The sequence below is a fragment of the Aythya fuligula genome, chromosome 16 (genome assembly GCF_009819795.1).
Source record: "Aythya fuligula isolate bAytFul2 chromosome 16, bAytFul2.pri, whole genome shotgun sequence".
In the NCBI taxonomy this organism is placed as follows: Eukaryota; Metazoa; Chordata; class Aves; order Anseriformes; family Anatidae; genus Aythya; species Aythya fuligula.
This window is the reverse complement of record NC_045574.1, coordinates 14,105,419-14,118,366: the sequence shown is the minus strand read 5'-3', so window position 1 is coordinate 14,118,366 and position 12,948 is coordinate 14,105,419. Positions and strand designations below refer to the sequence as shown.

The window sequence follows — 12,948 nt, the reverse complement described above, 5'->3', positions numbered from 1 at the left end:
TGATTGCAGGAGGGGTGGTGGTCACTGGGACTGAGCTGCTGGTGGGGTTGGAGTGTATAAAGTTAATAAAGTTCAGGCAGCCCTCTCCTTGTCTGAGAAGCAGCTGTGCTGTGTGAAATAGCAGGAAAAGAGCTGGTGGGAAGCCCTGTGGATGAGGGGCCTGGGAAGGGGAGGTGGGAATGTGATCTAGGTGTGCTGTGCGGGGGTCTGGCCACGTTTCCTTTGAAGCCCCTGGGAGCTGCGGTGCTCCTGAGATGAATCTGTGTCCTGGGAAAGCTGCAGCTCTGGGCTTGAGCGATCCCACCTGGATCAATCTGCTTGGATTTGCCACGGTGGAATGGTTTCAAGAAGCAACTTCCATCTTGCAAAGCGTTTTGCAGCCTTATCCAACACCTCCGTGCTGTCCCGGTCTGATGAGAAACCGAAGAGCGAAGCCGTGTCTGACAGGTAGGGGTTCGCTGCGTGCCGGGAAGGGGCTGGGAGGTGCACGGCAGCAGGAGAAGCAAATGTGCAGGTCTCGCTGCCACGAGGTGGTGCTAAAAATGAAATAAAATAAATGAAATGAAATAAACGGGTGTGCATGGGGCTGTTGAATCTCCTGCATACACCCTCTGTGCTTCTTCCAGGCTCTCAGCCTGGGCAGGGTGCTGCAGCTCCCTCCAGGACTGGAGATGTGGTGGGGCACCAGGCTGTTCCCAAAATCTGGCCGGAGCTGCCCAGACCTTTCTGGAGCTCCCTGGGGTGGGCATTGCAAGCGGTGCTGTCGCAGGCACCCTCCTGCTCTGGTTTCAGCCTGGTGTGTGCCCTGGCGATGGATTCAAGTTGGCCGAGTGGCACTTGAAAGCAGTGCCAGGCTAAGGCAATGCATTTCAGCTGTGTCATTTGTTCCTATTTTTAACGTCCCACGTTGGCCTTTGTGGAGGGTGAGGGGGAAGCAAAGCTTCTGGAGAGGAAAAATAAATTAAAAAAAAAAAAAGCCCAAAGCAGCAAAAGCAGGAAATGAAAGCGAATATTTCTCATGCTGGGCTGCTGCAAGAGCTCTGAAAACAGAGGGGTGGCACGAGGGCAGCTGCAAGGACCAAGGGCAAGCAGAAAGCACGAGCTATTTTTGCCCAAATATGTGGGTTAATCAACAGCCAAAATGCTGCACGAGGCAGAGTGGAATAGGGGACGCCCGTCCCTGGTGGGGTGCTCGTGGCGTGTAGCAGAGAAACCCCTTTGCTTTTCTCTCTTGAGGCACCCAGGGACTCTCCTGCTGTCCTGGGTAGGTGCAAAAAGCATCAGAGGGAGTGTGGGGGGGCCAAGCTGCCATTCCCAATTCATGATATTGCTGGTGCTGGTACCTGTGCCCTCTGGCACGACCCTGCCTGGTCCTGGCAAAAACACTCAGCCTCTTCTTGGGTCACTCACAGCATCTCTAGGTGCAAAACCAGAAAGCTGCATGTGGACACGGGGCTGCTCCAAGCTCTTCTGAGAGGTTTGGCTTTGTTAGTAGTGGTGAGAAGAGAATAGAAAGTTCAGTTGGAAGGGATCTTCACAAATCACCTCGTCCAACTGCCTATTTCAGGGCTGACCAAAAGTTAATGCATATTGGTTGAGGACATTATAATAATTATTATAAAACAGTGTGTGATGCTGCCTCGTTCAACCTAAGCTGAAATGGGTTTTTCAAAAGGAAACTGCAAAAACTTTGATTTCCCTGATACCTGGCCCCAGATGCAGCGTGAGGCTGGTGCTCTGGTGGCTGCTCCCAACCCGAGCAGCCTCGCAGCAGGAGAGAGCTCAGCCTCGAGAGGGGCCCCTGGGTGATTTGGGGAGGGCTCGGAGGTGCTGGCCGGGCTCCAGCCTGCTCAGGCGAAATTTCCCTGTGAGGTTACGCAGGGACGGGGCTCGTGGCCTCGCCGTGCTGGGGCTGCTGCCAGGCGAAGCGAGAAGCCCTGCCCCAAAGCACTTGTCAATAAAACGCAGCAAACGTGGGCCAAAATCAGCGATTTGGTCCCCTCTGTGGATTTTTTTTTTTTGGGTCTCTTACATGGAGAAACTTAAAATGGAGATGAGGTGGCTGCACAGGGAGGGTCCAGGCAGCCAGGACCCACTGAAGCACCCTAAATAGGGATGGGAAATAGGGATGGGAGAGCTTGAAGCCAGATGGTGGCATTGCCTAGAGCTGGGTGAAGCCGGGCAGAGGTCCAGCTGCAGCCCAGGGACGGCAGGATTGGTGCCTTTGCTTTGCCACAGCCTCCCTTGAGGCGGGGGCACTTGGTCTGGATTTTGGTGTCACAAGACAAACAAGCAAACACAGTGATATTGATTTGACCAGTGCATGTCCACCCTTTAATCTGCAGGTCTTTAAAAGAAAAAATACTTTTTTTTTTTTCAAACTGTGGGGCTTCTCCAGGGAATTAATAGGAGATACAACCCAGTCTTCCCCGTCCCAGGGGTGAGCAGCAGACACTGAGCTGCACCCCAGGGTGCTGCTTGTCCCCCTTGCCACCCCAGCAGCCACCAGCACACCTTGACTTGCCTTGCTCAAAAAGAACCCCCCCTCACCTCCCACCTCCTCTATTTTCCTGTGCTTTGAGATATTTAAAAGCTGTTGTGCTTCTCGTAGTGGGCAGCCACATGTCTTTAACAGAGCCCCCTGCCCAGACCTGACAGCCGTGGTTTGCTGTGGGCTGGCAGTGCCCCCGCAGCACTGACACAGAGCAGGGCAGCTGCCTCTCCCTGGCCTGAAAAAACTGCTCTGACAGCATCAAATGGGGCACAAAGCTTTGCCCTTTGCCCCCCGGGATGCTGGGGCACAAAGTCACCGTGGCCTCGCACAGACCTCGTGCTGGGACCAGGCTCAGCCCTGGCCACTTGCTCCCACCCCACGCACAGCAGGCACCAGCACAGAGAGAAAAAAGGCTGGGGGGAGGCTGCACGGGGCCAGATTCTGCTCACACGCAGGGCACACACGCAGTGAGTCACGCTGGCACGGCCACAGCTGGCTTGGAGCTGCTCAACCCCTGCAAAAATCCCTCCCTGTGTTACCCGGCTGGAAACGCCGTGGTTGGAGGCTGCGCTGCTTCCTCCACCCCATCTCCATCCCCAGCCTGGCAGGACTCCCATCCCTGGCGAAAAACAACCCGTAGGGTTTTTTTTTTTTTTTTAAAAGGCTGCTCGAGTTTATTAGTTACCATTGAACAAGTACAAAGTACAGAATCGTGTCGCTGAGTCTGCGCAGAAAGGTGTAGTTGCGTTAAGAAATAGTAAAAAAAAGCTGGTGTAGAAAGTGCTGGGGGGCTGCTGCTTGATTTTTATCCCCCTGCAGTGCTTCCATCTCCGAGCAGCCTGCCTCCTCGAGGGGCTGTGCCCGCTGGCACGCTCAGGATGAGGGCCCGAGGCCGGGCTCGCTGGTGTGCCGCCTCCGTTCTGCTCCTGCTGCTGGCACCAGCGCGCACGCCAGCTGCCCCGATGGCACCTGCAGCGCTCCCAAGCTGCGGGACAAAGCAAAAAAAAATATTAAAAAAGGGGCCAGGCCGATGCCAGGGCGTTCTGTTGTCACCCTGTGTTTATTTCCATAGCCCAGGAGTGGTTGTGCTGGGTACAAAGACCCAAGGGATGTTGTCCATCGGGTCAGGATGCACTTTGGGGATGTCCCCAGCTGCCCCAAGTGGCTCTGTCCCTGGTCATCTCATCCCAGTGCCACGCTGGAGGAACGTGCTCACCTCTCCGGGGACTCCGACACAGTTGTCATGGCCGGAGGATTCGTCTTCCCGAAGAAGAAGCTGGCCCACCACTGGCCGGGGTCAGATTTAGGAAGCCCTGGGGGAACAGCACAGGTCAGTGCACCCCAGGCAGCCCCACCACCACCGCGCTCTCACCCCGGAGAGGCTGGGTTTTGCCTCCCAGGAGATTTGCACAGCTCCATGCTTCCCCCAAACAGATTTCCAAGCGTGGGATGTTCTTGCTGAGACTTTTAGGGGATGCCCATGCAAACAGCCATGACCATGCACGTACCCGGGTGGTGTGGGATGACCTCCCCATAGTCCGAGCTGCTGCAGGAGCTGTTGCTGGACGTGGAGCTCAGGCGCCCTGCAGAAAACCCAGAGCCAGCCGTCAGCACTGACCCTTGTCACCATGAGACCCAGCGCCACGGCTCGGGCTCACCGCTGGCTCCGTCTCGCTTCGGTGCTCACCCAGTTTTAGTGCCAAGCCAGTAAAAACCAGTAGGAAGGAGTTACTGCAGAGATTACATGCTGGCCAACAGCAGGTAGCAGAAAAGCATGTAAAACCCATGTAGGAAACCACGTCCATCCCCAAGGACATTTCTGAGTGGCTTTGCATTGTATGCAACACTTGGAAGCCTTTACGGATGTCTTAGGGCCAAGAGGATGCAGATTTCTGCACATAATCCGTGCAGTTTTAGCCTGGCTGCTATAAACCTGTTACCAGTTTCAGCTCCAGGGAAATATTTTAATCCCCTCTGGTTTAGGCAGTCCCTAAAACCAGAAAGTTGCCCCCCCAGGAGAGGCACCAGGAGCTGCCATTGCCCAGGTTGGGCAATTTCCACAGCAATGGTGCACGAGGTGTTTAAATCCAGCCCCTTCCCCACGAGGTTAACAGCAAGGAAAGGGGGTGTCCAGCTGGAACGGGCTGCTGGGCACCCCCTTTCTTACCAAGGAGCTCTCGGGGGGCTCCCACCGAGACCCCATCACCCCCCCTCTAGGCTCTTACTTCTGCGGTAGTTGTGGGTGGCCATGAGCGAGCCGCTGGATGGGATCGATGCCATGGTGCTTGGTCTTGGGTGCTGCACGGACCTGAAACCTGCAGGAAAAAGGGTGGCCGTCACCGCAGGGGGACCCGCTGCAGCCCCCACCCTGCTTGGGACAGCACCCAAAAAGCTGCAGGGGGTTAAATCGGGCAATTTGGTGACTGCCCTGGGGATCTGACAGCACGGTGACCCTATATGGGTTATGGGGGCTATTGCACACCCCTGTGTGTGCCCAATCCCACAGCTGTGTGCGAAGCCAAAATCCTTCAACCATCTGCGTGCACAGCCCCTGTGCGGCCCCCCCCGGCCCCTGCTGGATGTTCTGCCTCTCTGCACAAAGTTTCTTTCGTGGTGTCAGCGTTTGGGAGTTACAAACCTCCGAGCTGAAAGCCCAGGAAGGCTTTGTGGGGGCATGGGTGGCCCCCCCAACACACAGGGCTGATCCCTGGGGGAAACTAAGGCACGGGGCTGGCAGGGCTGACCCCATGCGTGTCACCCCGAGGGGACTCGCAGCTGCTGCAATCGGGGTGCTCAGCCCCGACCCCCAATCAGACCCCCCCGAGCACCCCCCCCAAATTCCCCAAATCCCCACGGGCTGCTCCATTTCCCCACCAACTCCCCCCTACTCCAACGAGCCACCCTTGAGGCCAGGTGCCCCTCCACACACCTGCAGACCCCCGAACCCCCCCGAAACACCCCTAAACCCCCTATTAGCACCCCTCATTGCCCACTGCCCCCTCCCGGATCGCCTGCTGCGCCGAGCACCCCCCCCGGCCGCGAAGAACCTGGGCGGGCGGGCGCTAGGACCCTGCGGGGAGCCCGGCGGGCGGCGCTAGGACCCTGCGGGGCCGCTCGGCGGCGGCGGCGCCGCCCGAGGAGCGCAGCGAGCGCGTCCGCTCCGCACGGCCTCAGCCGCGGCGCTGCCGGCCCCGCCCCCAGGCCCGCCTTATATACCCTCTGGCCACGCCCCCGAGGCTCGCCGCCAATGAGGCTGCGGGGAAGGAGGGAGGGCACGCCCACTGGCCTCGGTAGCCCCGCCCACTTGAGCTGTCCCGCCCCCGGGCCGGGCTGGAGCTGGGGGCTCACGGCAGCGGCCGCGTTCTGGGTTTGGGGGGAAAAGGTTTAAAAAAAATAAAGGTTTTAAATAATGCGGGCGGTGAGACCTTTGGGTAGTCAAAAGCTGCAGGAAAAAAATCAGAAAATGCACAAAAAAATTCAAAAAATGCAGAAAAAATTTCAGAAAATGCAGAAAAAATAAAAAAATGCAGAAAAATGCAGAAAAAAATGCAGAAATTTTCAAAAAATGCAGAAAAAAATCAAACAAAACACACTAAAAGTTACTAAATACATAAAATATGCAGGGAAAAGAAAACGTTACAGCAAATCTGTGGGATGGAAACGTGGTTGGGAACATGGCAAAGCCAAAGCAGCACCGAAGGGGTGCAAAAACCCTGCACGATGTCCACAGGGGCAGCTCCGGGTCATCTTTTAATCATTTCATCATCTTTTTTTTCATCATTTTTGGGGAGTTTGGAGACAGAGGGAGCCCATTGCCCAGCCCCGAGTGGTTCCTGCACAAACTCTGCCGGCAGTGGGGGTTTCACCCCCACCAGCCCATCGTTTTGGTGATAAATCCAGGGTTATTTGGTTGCTGCATTGTGCTGACTTGGTGCTTTCCGGGCAATGAGTTTGCCAAAGGCTGCTCTGGACTTTGAATATACAAACACGAGCAGGCAGCGCTCACAGCCCCGTGGCTGGTTTCGTGCCCAGCATTAGGATTTGTTTTTCTGCCTCGTGCTCTGGCAGAGGTTTGGTTTCAGGGACCCCTGGGCTGGGTGTTTTGCTCCAACCCCCCTGGCTGCAAAGCACAGAGAGCCCTGGGGAATGGTTTCCAGAGATTTATTCAGCCTAGGAGAGGAAAGATTTGGGTGCTTCAGAGCCTAGAAGTCACTTTAATTTTAGTGAAGCCTGGCATTTCTCAGGTTCCTCCTCAAATCCTTCCTGACAGACGCATCTCTGCATCCTGTGCCCCTCTGACAACGTACAGAGCAATAAAAATCTGCCTAAAAATATACATAATATAAAAATATAATATAAAAATACACAGAATATATCCTGTAATGGACTATATTCTCCCCGGGGAGGACGGGATGGCTTCGTATCCCATTGAGCCCGAGTGGGCTAATTGCTTTAATTAATGACAGAGCAGAGAGAGCAGAGATGCACAAACACTTCCTATTCCCTTTGTGCTCCGACACCACTTCCACCCACGTTTGGGGCTGTTTTTTAGAGGATTTGCTCATAAAACAGCAGCGGGGCCACGACAGGCGCCTGGAGCAGTCGGGGCTGGGAGTGATGGAGCAGGGGACGAGGATCCAGGCGGGTTTCCCAGAACCAAGCCTGTGCTGGGTGTGCTGAGAGGAAGATAAATTTCATTTGTATCGATCGAGGATCAATCATTTTAAAAGCAAGCAGATGACAAGGTTTGGACAGATTTTTTTTCTTCTTTGATTTTCCACTAAAATCGAAGCCAAAACCAAAGCCTCTGACTGCGACTCTCCTTGCAGTTTGCTTTGGAGCGTGTTTTGTTTGTTCCCACCCATTTTTTATTATTTTATTTTGTAAAAAATCTGGTTCTTGGGGCTCTAGCTCCACGTTACGACTGGCAACTGGGTTTTGTTGTCTGCAGGTTTTGTGTGCCATCGGGGAGCAGCCTTTCATGTCACCCTGTTCTCGGCAGAAACATCTGGAAGGCAGCGAAGGCTTTCGGAGGCATCCAAAAGCTTTCAGAGCTGCTGGGATCCATCCACACTTGCAGAAGGGGACGGTGGATTTGGGAATTCACCCGGTGGCAACAAGCCCAGCAGCCCCTTTCCACCATCCCACCCTGCATCAGGCAGCGACCAGAGCCATCTGTAGGGCTCCAGATCCTGCCCACCAGGGATTTTTGCCCCATTTCTGCTCCGGCTACAACCCAGGGGGCAGGCACGACCCATGCACGGGTTGTGCCCATTTCTCTCATCCTGCCCTGCGTTTTTCCCGGCTGCTTTGCTCCAAGTGCAGGATTTGGGCAGCTGCTGCCACCTAGGGATAAAAACCACCCGCGATGTCCCCGGGACCCTGTCCCCCAGCTCCCTGTGCCCACCCACGAGTGTTGGAAGCTGGACGAGGGGGAGACGTGAGAAAGGAATTGCTCCAAGCTGGTGTTTGTTTAACCAAAATCAGGCAAATGGGAAAAATCCTCTTGAAGAAATCAGCCGTGGTGCTGAGCAGGACCTGAATCTCTGCAGAAAACTCTCAGAGCAGCGTCTCCCTCGTGGGGCTGAGGGAAAATTTCACTGCCATTCAGTGAAAACCGAACAAACGGGAAAAAAAATCATTGCTAAATACACTACATTGGGCTTCGAGGGGGGTGGCTCAGCAATGAATTTGCTCGTTAAGTTTTCTGAGCCTTATTTCTACCTCTGGATGCACCCAAAGCCTCTGCAGTTAGCCGGCCACCCCCGTTAGCAGCCCTTCACCAGCAGATACAGGCAGCCCGGGCTGTTTTCATTCAGCGGCTGTGGTTTTAATAAGAAAAGCTGTCTCCAGGATTAACTCAGGCTTTTCCTAACTCGGAGATGTGCCCGGCTGCCAAAACAAATACATCAATCTGCTGCAGCTCGGTGTGGCCCCAGATTCCTGCTGTAAAACCCATAAAAAACCACAGGGCAGAGGCTCCTCATCGCACTGGGGTTTGACCTAAATCAGCACAAAGCTGGGTGCTGCACCAGGGTCTGTCCCCTCCTCAGCACCTGGGGATATTTATGGGATCAGGTGCTGCACCTGGGCATCAGAAGTGTCCGGGCATCCCTAAAGAGATGCCTTTTAGGTGCTGCTCTTCTCCTTCCCCTGAGTTTAAAAAGATTTCAGAGCAGGGATGTGTGCAGCCTGCCTGCTTCCCGGGCTGGCAGTGGAGCAGATTGGGCTGTTTTATTCTCTTTTCTGTCAGCATCATCCCAGAGAGCAGGAGGAAGCGGAGTAGCGATGCTAAAATGCCAGCGGGGAAGGTGAGGAGGACTGAAGGAATGAAAATCTTTGGGAGAAATCCAATTTTAGGTGAGGAGCTGCTGCATTTGCCTGGGGGACATGGACCTGTAACCTGTAGTGCTGCTGAGCTTGGTGAGGTGGGTCATGGGGCTGGAAGGGCTACCAGGGGTCAGCCCCTTTCTGGGTTGATTTTTGGGTGTTTTTTCCCTCCAGGACCACCATCTGCCTCTCAAGCTGGCTGAATTTTCACACCCTGAGCACGTCATTTTGCTTCCTTCCTGACTCAACACACATCTTTAGCAACGTCCTCCCCTCCTCTGGGGTATTTTCATAAAGGATGGGAAGTTATTCAGGACAATGGGTCGCCCCGGAGGGAGGGGTTCACCCCACAAATCTCTGCTTTCTGGCCATGATTTAAATAGATCCAAACCTGGGCACCCAGGGCCACCAAGGCTCTCCATGACAGCGCTGAATTTTGGGCATGGATACACCCAAAGAATGGCTGGGGGGGAAGGAGGGGAGTCCTCCAGGGGGGGATTTCCCTGTCTTGACCCCATAACCCAGCTGCTTGGTGCAGAAGGGGTTTGTGCACAGCACGCTGCTGTCCCTGCAGGGGTGTCACCAGACACCGTCCCCAGCTGGCCGGGTGGTGAGAGGGTTTGGGCATCTTGTTATCACGTCCAAAGCTTATTTTTAAACTGCTGGCTCCAATTTAAAGCTATCAGCAGCATGTGCTGACTGCAGGACCTCAAAATACTCCCCCTCCCCTCCTCCTTCCCTTGTCTTTTTGCCCCATATTTCTGTCTTTTTTTGCCCCTCTCTGGGTCTGCAGCATGAGCAAGAGCTGAGAAACCTTCTTGTATGAATGATTTTATGAAATTTTGTCCTGTTTGGTGCCTGGAGTGCTCCTACACAAAGATACGGAGCTGGCCACAGTGTGTGCCATGGGGTGTGATATGTGCTGTTATGGGGGCCCAGAAGGGGGGACCCCAAAGCCAGCCCCGTGTAAATGTGCTCCAGAAATTACTGGGAGAAGCTATGGGGAATCCCATCCCATTGCAGCAGGGGGTTTGGGGTGATAAATGGGAATTTTATTCTTCATGTGTGCTGTTCTGGGGGCACTCAGGACTGCTGTGGGATGCGTGTGGTGTAGAGGAGAGGATGGCCAGTGCCTCAGTGCTCTGAGCCTGGTCACATCCAGCATGTGGTAACCTGTAAATGCTGGAACACCTGGGTCCAAAGCCCAAAAAAACATTGGGGAAGGAGCTGAAACCCCAACCACAGGAGGAAGGAAACCTGAGGGCATCTACCTCATCTGTAAAACTTCCCTTTGGAGGACAACCGCTGCCCCTGCACGCTCTGAGCACCTTTTCCAGTGGCCATCACATGAGGCCCCACAGCTCTCTCCAGATATCCCCAGTGCTCTGCAGGGGAAGAAAGAGAACAGGGTCCCTTCTGCTGCTCCTGTACCCAACAGGGCTCAGGGGGGCTGTTCCTGGGTGGGCAGCCCTGGTGGCACTGCCCCAGCCCCTGCTCCTGCCTCCCAAATCGCGGGAGCTCAGCTAGAAAGGAACACCCCCAGCGCCAACGCCAACCCCGGCAGGCAGCCCAGATCCATACCAATTACTGGCACTGCGGATTATTCACTCTCACACCATGCAGGGCCTCTTTGAAAAAAATATCTCAGTTTTTATGTCTGGGCAAAAGGGATGCTTTTTTTGCATGGTTTAATGCATCAGATCCTAACCCGGAGTTTGTGGGGTTGGAGGTAATTATAAAAGGGGTGCAGCACCTGCCAGTCCCCATAGCAATACCTAGACAGAATGGCCTTTTGGGGCTCTCAATTAATCTTGAATGATCCCAAATTATTTGGAGATGGATTTTCTGAGGGGTAGATCCAATCCTAAATAGGATCTGGGGAATAGTTTCAGCTGGGACTGAATCTGAAGCTGGAAGGATGGAGGCGAGGTGCTAAACTTCCAGCCACTGCAGGTTTTGCCTGCTCAGGTCTCTTTTATTTCAAATAGCTGAACATCAAAGGACAGATAAGCACTATTTTGGGTTTTTTTGGTCCAACCTTGCGGGGAAGCACTTCCACTCAGGAATAATGATGGTGGTGCCCGCAGGGATGGCAGGCGTTGGGTGTAGCCCTGCTCCCCGGCAGGATCCATCCCAAGCTGTGGCTTTAAGTCCCTCGGCGGCTGGCTGTAAGGTGGCTGAACCTCGCCCCGATTATCCAGGTCTGGCAGCTCTCTCCTCTCCCCGTCCCCTACTATTTATAGTCCGACGGGCTGTCAGGCTCCGCTGCCACTACAGGCAGCCCCGTTTCTGTGCAGCCCGCTCGCCAGCAAGGCTGCCCTTGCGTAAAAAGAGGAGATTATTTCTTGGCAAAGCCCTGAAAAGTGGGAGGGAAGAACAAGGGACTTGTACGCTCATCCCTGCAGTGCATTACCACCCGTGTCCATCCCCGGCACGTCCAGACCTGAGGCAGCACCACCGCTCCTGTCCCCAAAAAGGTCTGGATTAATTTATTTAAAATACTTAAAGCCTTCCTTTTGAAAGCTTCTTTTTACTTTTACTGGCACTTGGTGCAACGCTGCGTAAAAGACATCTTCCCTATCACGTTTCTAAGAAAATGCCAGTGAACTCTAACATTCAGAAAAAGGGAAGTCTCCCTTTAAACATTAATGAGAAGTTAGTACCATTTTAATCTACACGATGTTTAAGTGTTTAACCCTGAGACTATGAACTAGCAGTACCTGACTTCGCTGTTAAATTCACTGAGAGATGGTCAAGGCCATGCAATTGGTCTAGACTATTACACAGCTTAATTCAAAATTAGCATTCTTTTGACCTATATTTGGCTTTGGGACGCAGAAAATTTTGCATTACCTTGTAATTGCACAGCCGACACAGGTATAAATATTCTGACCACTACGTGATATTTTTTAACGCAAAGAAAACGTCCCGATAACACTGAAAGAGGTTATTTATGGTTTCCTTGCCCTAGGACTGGAACCCCATCCCCTGTTAAATGAAATGACGTCCATAAACCACAGATTCTTGAGCCAGAGCAATACATATTGTGAGTGCAGGGGCATATTTTGCTCTATTTGTTCCTTGCTTCTCTGTTTGCTCCTGGGCTAATGCGTTTGCACCGAGGCAGAAATGTGGGTCAGTGCCTGCAGGGCTGTGCCCAGGGACGTGGCTGCCCCACGTGTGCCCGTGCAGGGACCCCTGCCCACCAGGGACCCCTGCCCACCCCATGCTTGGGGTCAGCCCTCCGGCACAGCTGGCCCTAAGGGTACACAGCGAGGGCTCCTCTCCCCCACCAGTCCCATAAAATTGCCCCCAGGCTGCCACAGGGGGTCCAAGCCCCACTCAGTCTCTATCTGCCCCACTCCTCCAGATCAGGAGCTCCCTCATTTCCCCTCTCTTCCCCAAAGCCCTTCCTTCCACCTCCCTCTACCCCTCCATCTCCCCATCTTCCCTCCATCTCACTCACCCCTCCAGCTCTCCCACCTCTCATCCCTCCAGCTTCCTCCCATCCCATCCCATCCCTCTACCTGCCATCCCACCGGCTCCCTCCTACCCACCTTCCCCATCCTTCCATCTCCTTCTCCTCCATTTCCCCCATCCTTCTCTTCCTCCCATCCCTCCATCTCTCCTCCACCTCTCCTGCATTTCCCCATCAATTTCTCCCATCCCTCCATCTCTCTTGCATTTCCCCATCCCTCCATCTCTCCTCCATCCTTTCCCCATCCCTCTCTTCCCCCCATCCCCTTCCCTTCCCAAACCCTTCTCCTCTCCCCCCTCTCCGCCTCGCCCCGCTCTCTCCTCCTCCTCCTTCTCTTCCTCCTCCTCTCCCCGGCGCGCCTCCTCCTCCTCCTCCTCCTCCTCCTCCCCCGCCCGGTACCGCATTGCCGTAGTGCGGGGGGGTCGCTGCATTGCGCTGCCGCCGTCAATAGGTGGGCCCCTCCCGGGGAGATAAAGCCGCCGGAGCCCAAGCTGGCAGCCTCTGCCGCCCCGACCGCCGCTCCGGTAAGAGCTCCTGATCCCCCCCCCCGGTACCGGCATCGGGCTGCTAAGAACGGGAGGGACCGGGCTGCGGTGGGGGGTCCGTGGCATCGGGGTGCGGGGTGCTGCGGGGGACCCCCCGGGGG

General features: G+C 54.7%; 1 protein-coding gene across 1 annotated transcript; it reads right to left on the bottom strand.

Moving 5' to 3' along the window:
* Positions 1–3,136: 3,136 nt before the first annotated feature.
* Positions 3,137–5,664, bottom strand: PPDPF (pancreatic progenitor cell differentiation and proliferation factor). Its single transcript, XM_032198375.1, has 5 exons — positions 5,542–5,664; positions 4,720–4,809; positions 4,003–4,077; positions 3,711–3,807; positions 3,137–3,479 (listed from the first exon to the last, which is right to left on the bottom strand). Exons 2-5 carry the CDS (start codon positions 4,772–4,774, stop codon positions 3,368–3,370), a joined length of 339 nt encoding a protein of 112 aa, XP_032054266.1. The 5' UTR covers positions 4,775–4,809; positions 5,542–5,664; the 3' UTR covers positions 3,137–3,367.
* Between the last annotated feature and the right edge of the window lie 7,284 nt (positions 5,665–12,948).